Raw genomic sequence first — 14,583 nt, forward strand, 5'->3', positions numbered from 1 at the left:
TGCAAATATTAATTGTTGTAAAAAGTCAAGGTTTAGTTTAAGTTAATACTGGTTTCGTGCGCCCGAAAACGTGGACGAAAAATTGTATTCACACACACATACACACACATTCATTTTTTCAATTCAATCTAGTGGCAGTGTCCTAAAGTATTTATCAATAAATTACTATATTTACCAGTAAAGCGGCTTCAGCAGCCTCCAAAGCAGGCCTGGCTTCCTCCAATTTACCTTCAGCAACTGCTGTTTCCTCAGAAATAACCTCCACAAGTTGGGAGGCTCTTTCTTTCACCTCCAACACTTCTACTTTGATTGCTTCGGCAGCTGTTTGGGATTCTGTGACACTGGCCAACACCTAATAGATAATTTATATAAATTATTTTTCCAACTCAAAATAATAATCTTATATAAAAAAATAGAGCTCTCGATAAAATAATCCACTAAAACTCGAAAACGGCTAAACCGATTTGGCCAGTCTTAGTCTTGAAAAATTCGTGCTAATCTGTAGGTTGTCGGAAAGGTGAGATATTATTTCAAAATCGCGTAGAAACTTTACATTTTTAATTTGAACATTTTTGTAGAAGCGTAATTTGAATAAAACAATGAACGGTGGCTAATACGTCAAATGTCAAACGTTTTTAACAGATGATGTTCTATTACGTTTATTAGGATGTTTTACGTGAATATTATGCAATTATGATTAAACTGTAGTAAGTAGTTTTGTTTGTATTTTTATTTATACACAAAAACGTTAGTAAACGGGACGCAAGTGTTACTAGAAACTCAAAATATCAACTTTTTTGAAATGTTAATATAAAAATGCACCTTTTGGCATATTTTTCTCAAACACGGTGCTCTGAAAGATCTCATTTGTATAATTATATACTCATTAGTATTTATAAAACATTTTCTCGGTTATTATTATTTTTTATTTATGTTAATTAAATTCCGAACCTAAATTTGGTATCGATCAAAGGGATATTTTGTCGAATAACATATTCTCAGTTATAATTTCCCAGAATTTATCGAAGAATAGATAGTAATATATGAAGGTCCGGGGTTAAAAAGTTACACCACCGATGTGTCGAAAATCAGTAAAGTTAAGCATTGTTTAACAACAATATTTGAAAGTAGAGGGACAAAGATGTATAACCAGCTATAACCTTGATTCTCATGACTTTGTTATCGGGAGATAAACTTTAATCTTTAAAAATCCATAGTAAAAGTATTTTCTTCTGCATTAGTAGCATTAGTTAAAAATGTAATTATTTTGTAAAATACCTGTAAAATTAAAACAAGACATTAAACCTGTTCCAAGTTACTCCGCCTATAGGGTAAAAAGGTCTAGATAACAAATTTTTGAAAGACATCAAAAAAGCACATTTCTACAATGATGAAGTAGCTGACAGTTTTACTGAACGTAGTCAGATAATTGTTTGTTTGAAATGTGTTATTTATTGTGATATAATTGTTTGGATTTTTATAATATAATTAATTTTTGTTCAAAGTCAAATTGGACGTTTGCGCCTCGCCCTGCACTACTTATATACATTTTATTAAATTTACTTTAATTCATCGAATGTTACTTGAAACTTTTTAAAAAGCAGGTCAAAGAAGAAATACTTAATTCATTTTTTATCTCCCCCGCAGAAATTTAAAAATTTTTGTATAGACTCAGTAGTATTATTTACAATTATACACAAAATCCCGAATACAAAAATAATCTGACTTATTGAAACGTAATCAATAAGTCGAAAGACCAAAAAAGACTTGGATTGGATTATACCATGTTTTCTATAGAAAGTGTATAAAACTTCCAGGCAAAATATAGATAAACTAATGGGGTTTATTGTTTTTGTAATACCTCATTGTATATAGCATTCAAACAGCACATCCTTATACACTTAAAGTATTAATATTTTTGATTCTCTAGAAATTGTTTAGGATATACCTTACTTAGCAAAACAACGTTTGCCTGGTCAGCTAGTATTAAATAATTTTTCCAACTCAAAATAATAATTCTATTTAAAATTTCCTCTGGTCAATTTTGAGTTTTTAAGAAATTGTGCCAGTTGACCATAATAACCTAATTAATTGGAATGGAAAAATTATTCGAAAAACGTAAATAGGAAATATTTGTATAGACATCTTTGAATTTTATTTAATTTGCTGCGCTCAAGAACTACATATAAGATAGTATTTATATACCAAAATATTCTTTATTATGTCTACTTTAATTCTGCATATTTTGACTTTATATTTTTCTTAGAAAATTTTGAGTTATTTAAATTCCAATTCAAGTCCACGTACTTGAATAGGTGATATGGAAATGAATATCGCACGTCGAGTTACTTTTAAAGTTTACGAAACATACATTTTAGGAAGCAATTGTACATTAATATATTCTTTAATTAGTTGTTTTTGATACTGTATTTTTACTTTTTATAGTTTTCTTTGAAAATTTTGAGTTATTTTCATTTTCCTCCAAAAAGTGCAAGAAAATTAATAGGTGATATGGAAATTAATATCGCACGTCGAGTTACTATTAAAATTTACAAAACATACTTTTTAGGAAGTAATTATACATTTGGATATTCTTTAATTAGTTGCCTTCGATACTGTATTTTTAATTTTGTTAGTTTTCTTTGAAAATTTTGAGAAATTTACATTTTCATCCAAGGAGTACCCTGAGTTGTATATACGAGGTCTGTTCAAAAAGTACCCGGAATTTTCGTTTTTTCAAAAAAATATTTATTTATTCGTCTACATTAATGTGGTCCCCTTCAAAGTAGTCCCCCCCAGATATAATACACTTATGCCAGCGTTTTTTCCAATTTTCGAAGCACCCTTGATATTCACTTTTCGATATGTCCTTGAGCACTCTCAGCGATTTTCTTCAATCGAGGAAAACCGCCGTCCTTTCATGGGTCTCTTCAACTTTGGGAATAGGAAAAAGTCACACGGAGCCATATCTGGTGAATTTTTGCACTTTGCAACACTTTATTTCATTTTTTACGCAAAATTTAATACAAATTCTTTGACTTTTCAATTCTTCCATTGTAAAAATCGCCGAGCTCAGAAAAACACGTCGAACCTTAGCGACTACCACAGACAAAGTAATCAGTGAATATAGCTGAAAATTTCATCATACTTTAGGGGCATGTATACCAACACAATAAAAATAAAAATTTTGACAATCAGACACTCCAGACCCGCGAAATTTAATTATTAGTAATTCCGGGTACTTTTTGAACACACAATCTTAGGCACGATATATTATTTTAACACTTCCAAATATCGCATGTCTCTCTATAACGCTCCCTTAAACATAAATAGTCTGGTAAAAAGAAGTTTAAATTTCCTTCGTCTACTTACAATATCGGCCTTTGCAGAAGCGACTTGAATCTCCTTGTTTTTAACTTCCAATTCCTGTTTTAAAATATCGACACTCTCACCAGCTTCTACCAGTTTGACCAAACCCGTGGTCATCCGGTAAGCCATCAAGGCAATATTTTCGTGTTTGTCCTTGTAGATTTTTTTGTATCCGTCCAAAAAGAAGAGGTAGGATTTTGGTGTCACGTGCGTCTGGCGACGGAATCTAATTAGGAAAAAAATTAGTAGTGCATGGCATCGTTTTGCCTTAAGGCAAATTGCTGGAGTACGGGAATTGAACATTCGAGGAACGAAAATAATTAAAGATTGTTTTAAATGATTTCAAATAGATTGTTTATTATGAATGCATACTCTAAATTTATAAGTGCTTATTAAATTGGGCGACCAGCGTATATTCTACAAACAACTTGTGTGTATGCTATGTTTACAAGAAATTTGTAGATTTTTTTTAAATCTGATTTTTTTTGTTTTTAATTTTTTTCGAAATTTGGAATTTTTTTAAAATATCGAGATTTCTTGGAATTTGAAAAAAATCGATTTTTTTAAATGTTTTTGAGAATTTGGAAATTTTAGAGAAAATATTCGTTTTTTTTTTGTAAATTTGGTAATATTCCCAGATTTTGGTAGAAATCATTTTTTTATTTTGATATTTTTATAAATTTTCCAAAATTTAGATTTTTTTTGAAAACTCAGAAATATTTACAAATTTTTGGTAAAAATCGTTTTTTTTTAAATGATGATATTTTTTAAAATTCACCAAAATTTAGATTTTTTTATATATTTTATAGAAATCGATTTTTTTTAATTTTCCAACCTTTAGATTTTTATCAAAACTTTGGAAATAGTCCCACATTTTTGTTTAAATCGTTATTTTTTAAATTGATATTTTTTTTAATTTTACCAAAATTTTGATTTTTTTTGAAAATTTAAAAATATTTCCAAATTTTTGGTAATAATCGTTTTTTTTATTTTTGACATTTTTTAAAATTTATCAAAATTAAGATTTTTTTTTGAAAATTTGGAAATAGTCCCAAATTTTTGTTTAAATCGTTTTTTTTTAATTTTCTTAATTTGTTTTAATCGATTTTTTTAAATTTATATATTTTTTAAATTTACCAAAATTTAGATTTTTTTGTTCCTTTTGCTCTTTTAAAAATATCAGAATTTGCTCGTCAGTAGGGTTCTTTTTGTTTTCCTAAAAAATCTTTTGATAGCTAGAAAAGTCTCATTTTTTTAGAATGCCAGAATTTGCTCGTCAGTAGAGTTCCTTGTGCTTTTCTAAAAATCTTAGAATTTGCTCGTCAGTAGAGTTCCTTTTTTTTAAAAAAAAAAGTATTAGAATTTGCTCGTCAGTAGAGTTCTGTTTAAAATTATTTTTTTCAGAATTCGCTCATCAGTAGAGTTCTTTTTTTAAATAAAGTATTAGAAGTTGCTCGTCAGTAAAGTACTTATTTTTAAAAAAAGTATTAGAATTTGCTTGTCAGTAGAGTTCCTTTTTATAAAAATAAAAAAAATTGCTTGTCAGTAGATTTCTTAAAAAAAAGTTTTTTTTCAGAGTTTGCTCATCAGTAGAGTTCCTATTTTTTAAAAAAGTATTATAATTTGCTCGTCAGTAGAGTCCCTTTTTTTAAAAAAATATTAGAATTTGCTCGTCAGTAAAGTTCTTTTTTATAATAAATGATAACATTCTAGATCCTCCCCCCACGAAGTAATGCCTAACGGCGGTTTCCGTGGGAATCTGAGGCAAAAGTAAAGCGAAGGTTTTAGTCGGTATTATACCCAGACGGTATTGAATACGACATACCAAGACAAAAGACCTAGTCTGGGATGCATAAATACATTTACTTTGCTATAAAAAAGACACGCACACACACACATCAATTTTTTCTAAGGTATACCAAAATATATAACAAATTTCATTTACGGTCTGGATAAAAACAAATTGAATAAAATAAAATAACAAGCAAAAAAATGAAAAAAAAACAGGAAAAAATGTGTTCACACACACATACTTTTTCTAAATTTGGTCTCATTCGATTCAGAATGGCTTGAAACGTCGAGAAAACATAAAATTAGCGATTCGGATTTTTTTATGAAAACATAAACTTTCCCTTCGGAAAGTTAATAATAGAGGTAAAAAAAAGTCTATTGTCTACTCACTTGTCATAATAAGCTATGCAAGTATCTGCCACACCATCCTGCACGACACCCATGATTTGTATGACTTCTTCTTTGATTTCAGGAGAACACACCATATCAAAATTACCTAAAAATAATTGAAAATTGTAGAGTAAATTAGCACGAATTCTCAAGTCATTTACCCCTTTATTATTACCTAAAAAGTGTTCCGACACAGCAACTAAAGCATCCCTCGGCCATCTGTGATACCAATCCATCGTGCAACCAGAAATTAAACCCGGGAACATGAGTGATCTGTTTCTGAACTTTTCACCAACCTACGCAAAACAATAACATAACTAGTTGGTTTGGTATTTTGCCTTGAGGCAAGTTACATGAACTTCCCGATATGTGTAAATAATCGACTTAATAAAAAAAAAGTGTAAATAATATACTTCATCAATCCTACTTTAAAAAAAACGATAATAATTTTACAGTAATATTACTACTACTTGTCGTAAGGCCGTAATATTACAGTAAGTTTTCTATAAGACCATGGTATATATCGCCAAAAAAAGTTCCATGAAAATCGGCTTAAATTTTTTTTTCAACAGTTAATTACAAGAAAACGGCTCGGTAGATTTTCACCTAAAATTAATCAGTATCATTCCCAACTAATATCTTTCGAACAGTTTTTGATTTTTTAAAATCGGTTCGGTAGGATGAGCTTAAATGTGGACGAAAAGTTTAACACTTTTTTTCAAATTGCAAAGAAACGGCTTGGCAGATCGTCGCTTAAAACTGACAAACGATAGTCCTCACTAAAATACATGAAATAGATTTTAAATTTCTAAAATCGGTTCAGGCGTTTTTGAAAAAACGTCGATCAAAAGTCTAATTTTGACAAATGCCAAAAAAAACAATACCAATTTTTGCAAACTTTGACGAATTTTTAAAGCTAAACCAGTTGTCGTAGGGCCGTAATATTTTAGTATGATCTAGAAGACTATGGTGTCTACCGTCAAAAAAATAATCATAAAAATCGTCAAAATTTTTATTTTAAAAACTTTATTACAAGAAAACGGCCCGGCCGATCTCTACCAAAAACTAATCAGCACGATTCCCAACGAATATCTTTCGAACGGTTTTTGAATTTTCAAAATCGATTCAGAATTGCGGGCTAAAACTAAGACGAATTTTTTTTTACTTTTCTGCGATTTATAAAAAAACGGCTTGGGCGATCGTCGCACAAAACTGACAAATAATAGTCCTCATCGAGATACATCGAATGGCTTTTAAATTTTTAGAATCGGTCCAGCCGTTTTTGAGAAAACGTCGATTTACGGCAAAAAATCTGTTCACATACACGCACACACATACACACACACACACACACATACTTTTCCCATAAATTTGGTCTCATTCGATTCAGAATGGCTTGAAACGTCGAGGAAAACATAAAACTAGCAAATCGGATTTTTTTATGAAAACATAAACTTCTCCTTCGGGAAGTTAAAAAAATGTAACTCAATCAATATTACTGGTAATATTTTTATTATTTACCGGTGAGAAACACAAAATGATGTGCAGATTAGCCCTGGATCTCTCTATAAAGAAGTCGTATAAGTTGTCACCGGTTGGTACCCGTTTTGGCTGTGCCTTTTTCATTTTGGGAACCAAATCTGATGTGATCTCATCTGTAGAAGAAATTTAGACGTTAAAAACTAGGGTTTGTCGGTTTCCAAAAACCGGTTTTTTGACAATAATTATGGAATTCGAAAACCGGGTTTTCAGCAAAAAAGTCGGTGTTCACTGTATAAATGGAAAATGACAAATATAGCCAAATATAAATGATAGATGAAAGCGTTTTGATGCTTGAAATCATATCGGTTCAATAGCATTTGATATCTTATCAGTCTGCAATGGTTCCCAGAAAGGTTTTGTATATATTAATTTAGATTTTTTTATACGAGTGTGTGTTTTAATTTAAATTAATGTGACTTCTTCTTGATGAAGTAACTTCCTCTACTCAAACTTAAAAAAAGAGTTTTAAACCCTAGAAGCCACAAATAAAAAAAGCAAAAGCTTAGAATTATTATATCAGACTTTAAAAACAATTAAGCATAATTTGGTCGCAAGTATGAGGGTATTTTCTATTTCAATAGCAATTCGATAGACGTTCTCAGTTTTTTTAAATCATATTTTATTAAACAAAAAAACACAATTAGAATGTTTAAAATTAATTAATTAAAATTGCTCGGAACAGACAATATCCGAGTTTAGCTAAATTGTTTTTAAAACTAAAATTTATATTAACAAGTATGTAACAACATGTATCTATTTTTTTATTTTATTTAAAAATGTATTATTTTTATTTATTCGAAAACTTTTCTTTCACTATCAGAAAAATATTTTCATTCTTATATGTGAAAATGATGCATGAATAACGAATAATTATTTTCAAAGTTATTTAATCAAAATAAACTATTATTTTTTAGTTCTACTAATTAAAATAAAAATAATTTTGTTTACTATCCATGAAATTGAACAATAAATTAATTCAGTCAAATACTGCTCTAAATCACACTAAATTTGCGGATAAATTACAGAATATTCGAGCAAAAATTTATTTTCTATATAAAATTCGAGAACCGGCTAAAACCGGTTTTTAAGCAAAATTAAAATTCGAAAACCGGTTTTCTGAAATGTCGATTTTTGTATAAACCCTATTAAAAACTGAATGGTAAAATTTATAAATTATAATAAATGTATAAACTATAGTCTTGATTTTACCTAATTCGTCTTTCGGGAACAAATTTGCAATTTCACCAGAGCTTAGCACGTTGTTTAGGTATTCCAAAAATCCTTCGTCTTTGATGTCGTTGTCGGTGAAAATGAATGAGATACCCTGGAAAGGAAATAATTGGGGTGAAATTGTTTAAAAAAAAGTATCTTTGTAGGGTTTGTTTTAATTAGACTAACAAGGAGCACCTTAGGTTTTCTCTTATAAGATTTAGATGAAACTTCGCACGTTGATAGAGTAGATGGTCAAAATGAAGCCATTAAAATATTATAGGTCTAATTATAAAAATTAACTAGTGGTGCATGGGATCGTGCCTTAAGACAAATTGCTGGAACTTTCCGTACCGTATTCAAGGAATGAAAGTAATCAATAATTGTTTTAAATAATTTCAAATAGATTATTTATTATAAATACATACTGTAAATTTATAAGTGCTTATTAAATTGGGTGACGAACGTATTCTACAAACTTATGTACATTGTGTATATTTATAAGAAATTTGTGCAATTTTTTTTCAAAATCTTAATTTTTTTTTCAAAATGTTGATTTTTTTTCAAATTTGAAATTTTTTTCATATAATATTTTTTTTTTAAATTTTGAAATTTTTGGAAAAAGTAGATTTTTTTAATTTTTTTGAGAATTTGGGAATATTTGATTTTTTTTAATCCATTTTTTCAAAATTTTGAATTTTTTTCAAAATTTAGAAAATTTTTTAGAAGTTCGATTTTTTTGGAATTTCTGAAAAAATCAATTTTTTTAAATGTATATTTACAAAAAATTTGTTCAATTTTTTTTTTAATTTGATTTTTTTGATAACTTTGAAATTATTCCAAAATTTAGATTTTTTTCGGAATTTTTGAAATGCAATTTTAAAAAAAAACGATTTTTTTTAAATGCACGTTTGCAAGAAATTTGTTCATTTTTTTTTAATTTGTTTTTTTGATATTTTTGAATTTTTTTTAAACTTCGAATTTATGAAAAAAATCGATTTTTAAGTGTATGTTTACAAGAAACTTGTTCAATTTTTTTTAAATTAGATTTTTTAAAATTTAGAAATTTTTTCACAATTTAGAATGTTTTTTAAAAGTTCAATTTTTTTGTAATTTTTGAAAAAATCGATTTTTTTAAAATGTATGTTTACCAAAGTCATTTTTTTGTTAATTTGATTTTTTTGATAATTTTGAAGTTGTTTAGAACTTCGAATGTATGAAAAAAATAGTTTTTTTAAATGTATGTTTACAAGAAATTTGTTCAATTTTTTTTTTAATTTGATTTTTTTTATAATTATGAAATTTTTCCAAAATTTTTTTTTATTTAGATTTTTTTAAACTATTTTTTTTAAAAAATTTGATTTTTTTTGAAAATTTGAAAATTGAGAGTCCATAAAAGCAAGACCTGCCTTTCCAAAAATTCAAACTAAGTCAATACAAATAAAATGTTTTTTGAATTATTCAAATCGGACGTTTCGTTATTTCAAAAACTGTAATACCATTTTTGGGACTTTTTGCCCCGTATCTCCAAAACGTCGAGACATGCCTTTGCCAAAAACTAATCAGCACGTATTCTCAACAATACGAATAGAATGTTTTTTGAATTATTTGAAATCTGTTAATCCGTGTTCCCGAAATTGTCGACGAAACATTGTATCCACACACACACGCAAATCTATTTTTTCTGAGGTATGCCAAAATGTTCAGAAACATTTGAAACGTAAGGATATATGAAATTTTGCAATTTTTGCGATTACTATAACACACCCTACGGAAAGTTAATTAAAGTTTAGAAAAATAGGTCATTTCGTTTTGGATATAAACTCTATCAGTATACAAAGTTTGAATTCAAAATAAATAAAATAAATAAATCTCAGAATAATAATCCTGAGGAAAGTTTTGATGTCTAAAATTCCAACCTGTCCTTTTTGCCCAGCGACTCTATACAAGAACTTGATATCGTCTTGAAGGTTAGTTGCATTGTACGATCTAAAACAAAAAATAAATATTAACAAACAAATCCCAAAACCAAAAATAATTCCATCCCTCTTACCTGGTCATGGTGATTTGATGGAACTGATAATTAGCCATAAACGATGCCAGTTTACACAAAGACTGCTTTCCTGATCCACCGACACCTACCAGCAGAGCATTTCCTCTGTTGAAAAAAAAACACATAAAAATAATAATTATAATTAAATGTGGGAATTATTTAAAAAATGCAAAACCTTGGTGTTCTGACTATTCTGGATATTGTAAACAGATGCACCAAAGCATCGTGGAAAAACACCATGTCCATATTGGCTCCACGAATGGTCTCGTTGAATGATGCCATGAATTGATGAACTTTCATCAGCACAAACTCCACACTAAAATAATAGATAGTTGTTATTAAAATTAATCTGTGTGGAAATCAATATGCATTTACAATACCTTGGAATTTCTTCGTATATCTTGGGAGCATCGAAACAAAAGTCTTCGGGTTCATCTCCTGTAACATCTGGTGGTTCTCGTAGAAAATCAACAAAGAACGTTTCTTCTTCGGGGTATAACTCTACATACTCTGGTAACAATTTTTCGATAACCTTTTTCAAGTTGTTAACAAACCAGTCACGATCCGTGTAGGAGGTAAATCTATAAAGCAAAAAAGTAATATTACTTCATAGTCAATAGAGCGTTTTAGGTATGAATTTTAAAGTAAAACTTCTTTAGGCGCGACATGGGTGTAAAAACTTCATTAGGCGCGACACGGGTGTAAATCCGTACAAATGCAACGAAAACGCCAACGTTAAGTTGAACACTACGACGCTAGTAAGCGCAGCTATCGCAATTATTCGATCTAGTCTGCGAGCAAAACAAAAAATGCATCAAATGTCAAATCATATGTCAAAAACAAAACAAAATGTGTCGACTTTCACTTGAGTTTTGTATTTAGCTCGTAGTCTCTAAACATTTTTTGAAGTAAAACTTCTTTAGGCGCGACATGGGTTAGCAGTATAATTCGTGAGTTAATAAAAATGTCAGGATCGGAAGAATATTTTATCCCGTCCCCCATAAATAATTGTAGTGCAAATGATCGCAAATAAATAATGAAACTAAGGAAAAATCTGCGCTGCGTAAGAAATGATAGCTTTGGCAATGTATGTTTTGTTTGTGATCGACTTTGGCTTCAAAGTGACTTAGAAATATCAAATGGTGCTCAAAAACAAATTCTTAATAATGTTGTTTGAATATTGATTTAAATAATCAGGTTGGATGTCAAACTTGTCGAAAGTTATTAAATTCGGGTAAAATTCCCACTTTTACTCTTGCATTCCCATCTATACCAAATTATCTACCTAAACTAGATACTATATCTATTAATTTCACCTAGATTGTTGTTTCATGCAAATGGACAATTTAGAATATTTGGCCAAATTATAAATGTGCCTGTTGACGTTGATAATATGTTTAATTTATTACCTCGTAATATTTGATGATGATCATTGCATTGACGTTCACATAAAAAAGCAAATGATTCATAGATCAAGCTATGTGTAGGGCTTGATAAATAAAACAAATATAAAAGTATGGCTTCAATTTGTTTGATGTGTGCATCACGAGTGTTACCATATTACTAATAAACATTATTCAAAATTGTTATATGATGTATTTATTTCTACTTAAATGCCATCTTGTACAGTAGCAAATAAGTTTTACTTCAATCGCGTGGGATCCTTACGCGCACTCTTTTTTTTTTATTTCTTACCTATCGGCAATAACTCGAGTGCACTCGTGTCTCCAAAGCTTGAATGCCATTTGTATATCCGGCAACTCCAGACGTTGAATATTTAGAATTCCTTGCCAAATCCTGGACAAGTCACGCAAATTGAACACGTAGTGGAACTTGGCTGGTGTCGGCAACATCTTTGCCTGGGAAAGGACAAATCGATAAAAATCAAATAAACGAAACGAATAAATAACTAGTGGGGTGCATGGCATCGTGCCTTAAGGCAAATTGCTGGAACTTCCCGTACCGTAATTAAACATTCGAGGAATAAAAAAAATAAACAATAATTGTTTTGAAAATTTTCAAATAGATTATTTATTATAAATACATACGGTTTTATAGATGATTTTTAAATTGGGTGATGGGCGTATTTTATAAATAACTTATGTGTACGTTTACAAGAGTCCATTTTTTTAAATTATATTTTTTTGATAATTTAGAAATTTTTTGATAATTTAGTATTTTTTTCAAAGTTTTGAATTTTTTTCAAAATTTTTGAATTTTTGTTCGAAGTTTAAAATTTTTTGGAATCTAAAAATATTTTGAGAATTTGGAAATTTTTGAAAATATTCGATTTTTTTATTCTCGAAAAATTCTCAAATTTTTGTAAGAAATCATTTTTTTTAATTTTTAGATTTTTTTTTTTTGAAAAGGATTTTTGCCGCACATCTTCGGAACGGCTAGACCTGCCTTCGACAAAATTTGTATCCGCACACATACACACACATCTATTTTTTCTAAGGTATGGCAAAATATTCAGAAACCTTTGAAACGTAAAGATCTATAAAAATTTACGATTACGATTATTACGATTGCCCTACGGAAAGTTAAAAAACATTTTGATAGCAACAATTATATTAATAACTTCTCGTAGGATAGTTATAGTAATGGGCCGAAAATCGAAAATGAAAATTTTTGCATTTCTCGACGTTTTGAAGGTTTCTGAACATTTTACTGGCATACCTCAGAAACTAAATGGATGTGTGTGTGTGTGTTTTATATTTCTGCATTTTTTCGTCCACGTTTTCGGGCGCACGGATCAACCGATTTGATTGGTTTAAAAAACATTCGATCCCTATTGATAGGGAAATGTGCTGATTAGTTTTTGGCAAAGGCAGGTCCAGCAGTTACGGAGATACGGAGCAAAGAGTGCAGAAAATACAAATCGAGTTTTTGAGAGAACGGAGTATTGGATCTGAATGATATAAAAAACATTCAATTTGTAACGATCGGGAGAGGAGATGATTAGTTTTTGGCAAAACAGATCCCGCCATTTCGAAGATACAAAGCTAAATGTGCAAAAAATGACAGTTTTTGAGTGAGCTAAGCGTGCGATTTGAATGATCTAAAAAACTTTCTGCTTGTATTGACAAAAAATTATTACATCTTTTTTTATTTTCCATAAAATATTTTCGTAATTTTGGATTAGAAATTCAAAAAAATACCCAGATAAGCACAGTCTAAGCGCCATTCTGGTACAAATGCTTACCCAAGTGCGTTTAGACTGTTTATGTATTGGAGCAATTTTCCAATTTTGTGAGAAAACTATAGAAAAATGTGTAAATGCCGCCAAGCTAAGCACAGTATAAGTGAAAATGTCGCACAGAATTATTTGCAAATGCGTTTAGACTGTGACTATACGGGAGCAGATTTTTAATTTTGTATAAATTAGGCAACTAATTTTTTTTTTTTTTTAAATTGAATTTGAAATGAAATGACGATTGTTATTGTTTGTTCTGGAGATAAATTAATTTATGATTTATGATTTACATTTGATTTGCTCAGATATAACAAGATAGCAAAAATAATGAAAGTTACAGTATTTGAAAACGTTTAAAATTTCTCGAATATTTCATTACGGTACGGAAAGTTCCAGCAATTTGCCTTAAGGCACGATGCCGTACACCACTAGTTTAACTTATTTTTATTGAGAGTCCATAACCGCTAGACCTGCCTTCTCAAAAATTTTACCAGTTGTTCATTTCGTCAATACAAGTAAAATGTTTTTTGAATTATTCAAATCGGTTAATCGGTGTTTCCGAAATCGTCGACGAAAATTTGTATCCACACACAAACACACACGCACACACACATTCACACATACATCAATTTTTTCTAAGGTATGCCAAAATCTTCAGAAGGTTTTGAAACGTAAAGATACATAAAAAATTTCATTTTTGATTCTTTTGCGATTACTATAATCATTTTGATAGAAACAATTATATTATTACCTTTGTCTGTTGCCACATAATACGTGTCACAGGAATTAACTTGGGCATGAAGTCTACAATCTCTTCATCAAATCTGGTCGAACAGAAGTAGCCGCCTCCAATTTTATCTGGAAAAAAATATAAAATAGATGGTGATGGAACTCAAAATTCATTATTAATACTATTACACTCACTAAAAATCAAATCCATAGATTTGTTACTGGGCAGAGTGCAATTGAAGACATTAAACTGTCTTTTCAAACGAGGAGGAATATCGTTTCTTCCGCCACCAGGATGTATCAT

The 14,583-nt window shown here is 29.5% G+C and overlaps 1 protein-coding gene across 1 annotated transcript in view; it reads right to left on the reverse strand.

The window, feature by feature from the left end:
- The window catches only part of LOC113388476 (dynein heavy chain 8, axonemal), a 291,892-nt gene that overhangs the window by 65,910 nt on the left and 211,399 nt on the right, over window positions 1-14,583 (reverse strand). Inside the window, 4 exon segments of the mRNA XM_026625851.1 lie at window positions 176-352; window positions 3,373-3,595; window positions 5,551-5,656; window positions 5,726-5,846. Coding sequence (XP_026481636.1) covers window positions 176-352; window positions 3,373-3,595; window positions 5,551-5,656; window positions 5,726-5,846 — 627 coding nt within the window.

The sequence above is a fragment of the Ctenocephalides felis genome, unplaced genomic scaffold, assembly GCF_003426905.1.
Source record: "Ctenocephalides felis isolate EL2017-DRISC unplaced genomic scaffold, ASM342690v1 CF-g0.4_SCAFFOLD_03572, whole genome shotgun sequence".
Taxonomy (NCBI): Eukaryota; Metazoa; Arthropoda; class Insecta; order Siphonaptera; family Pulicidae; genus Ctenocephalides; species Ctenocephalides felis.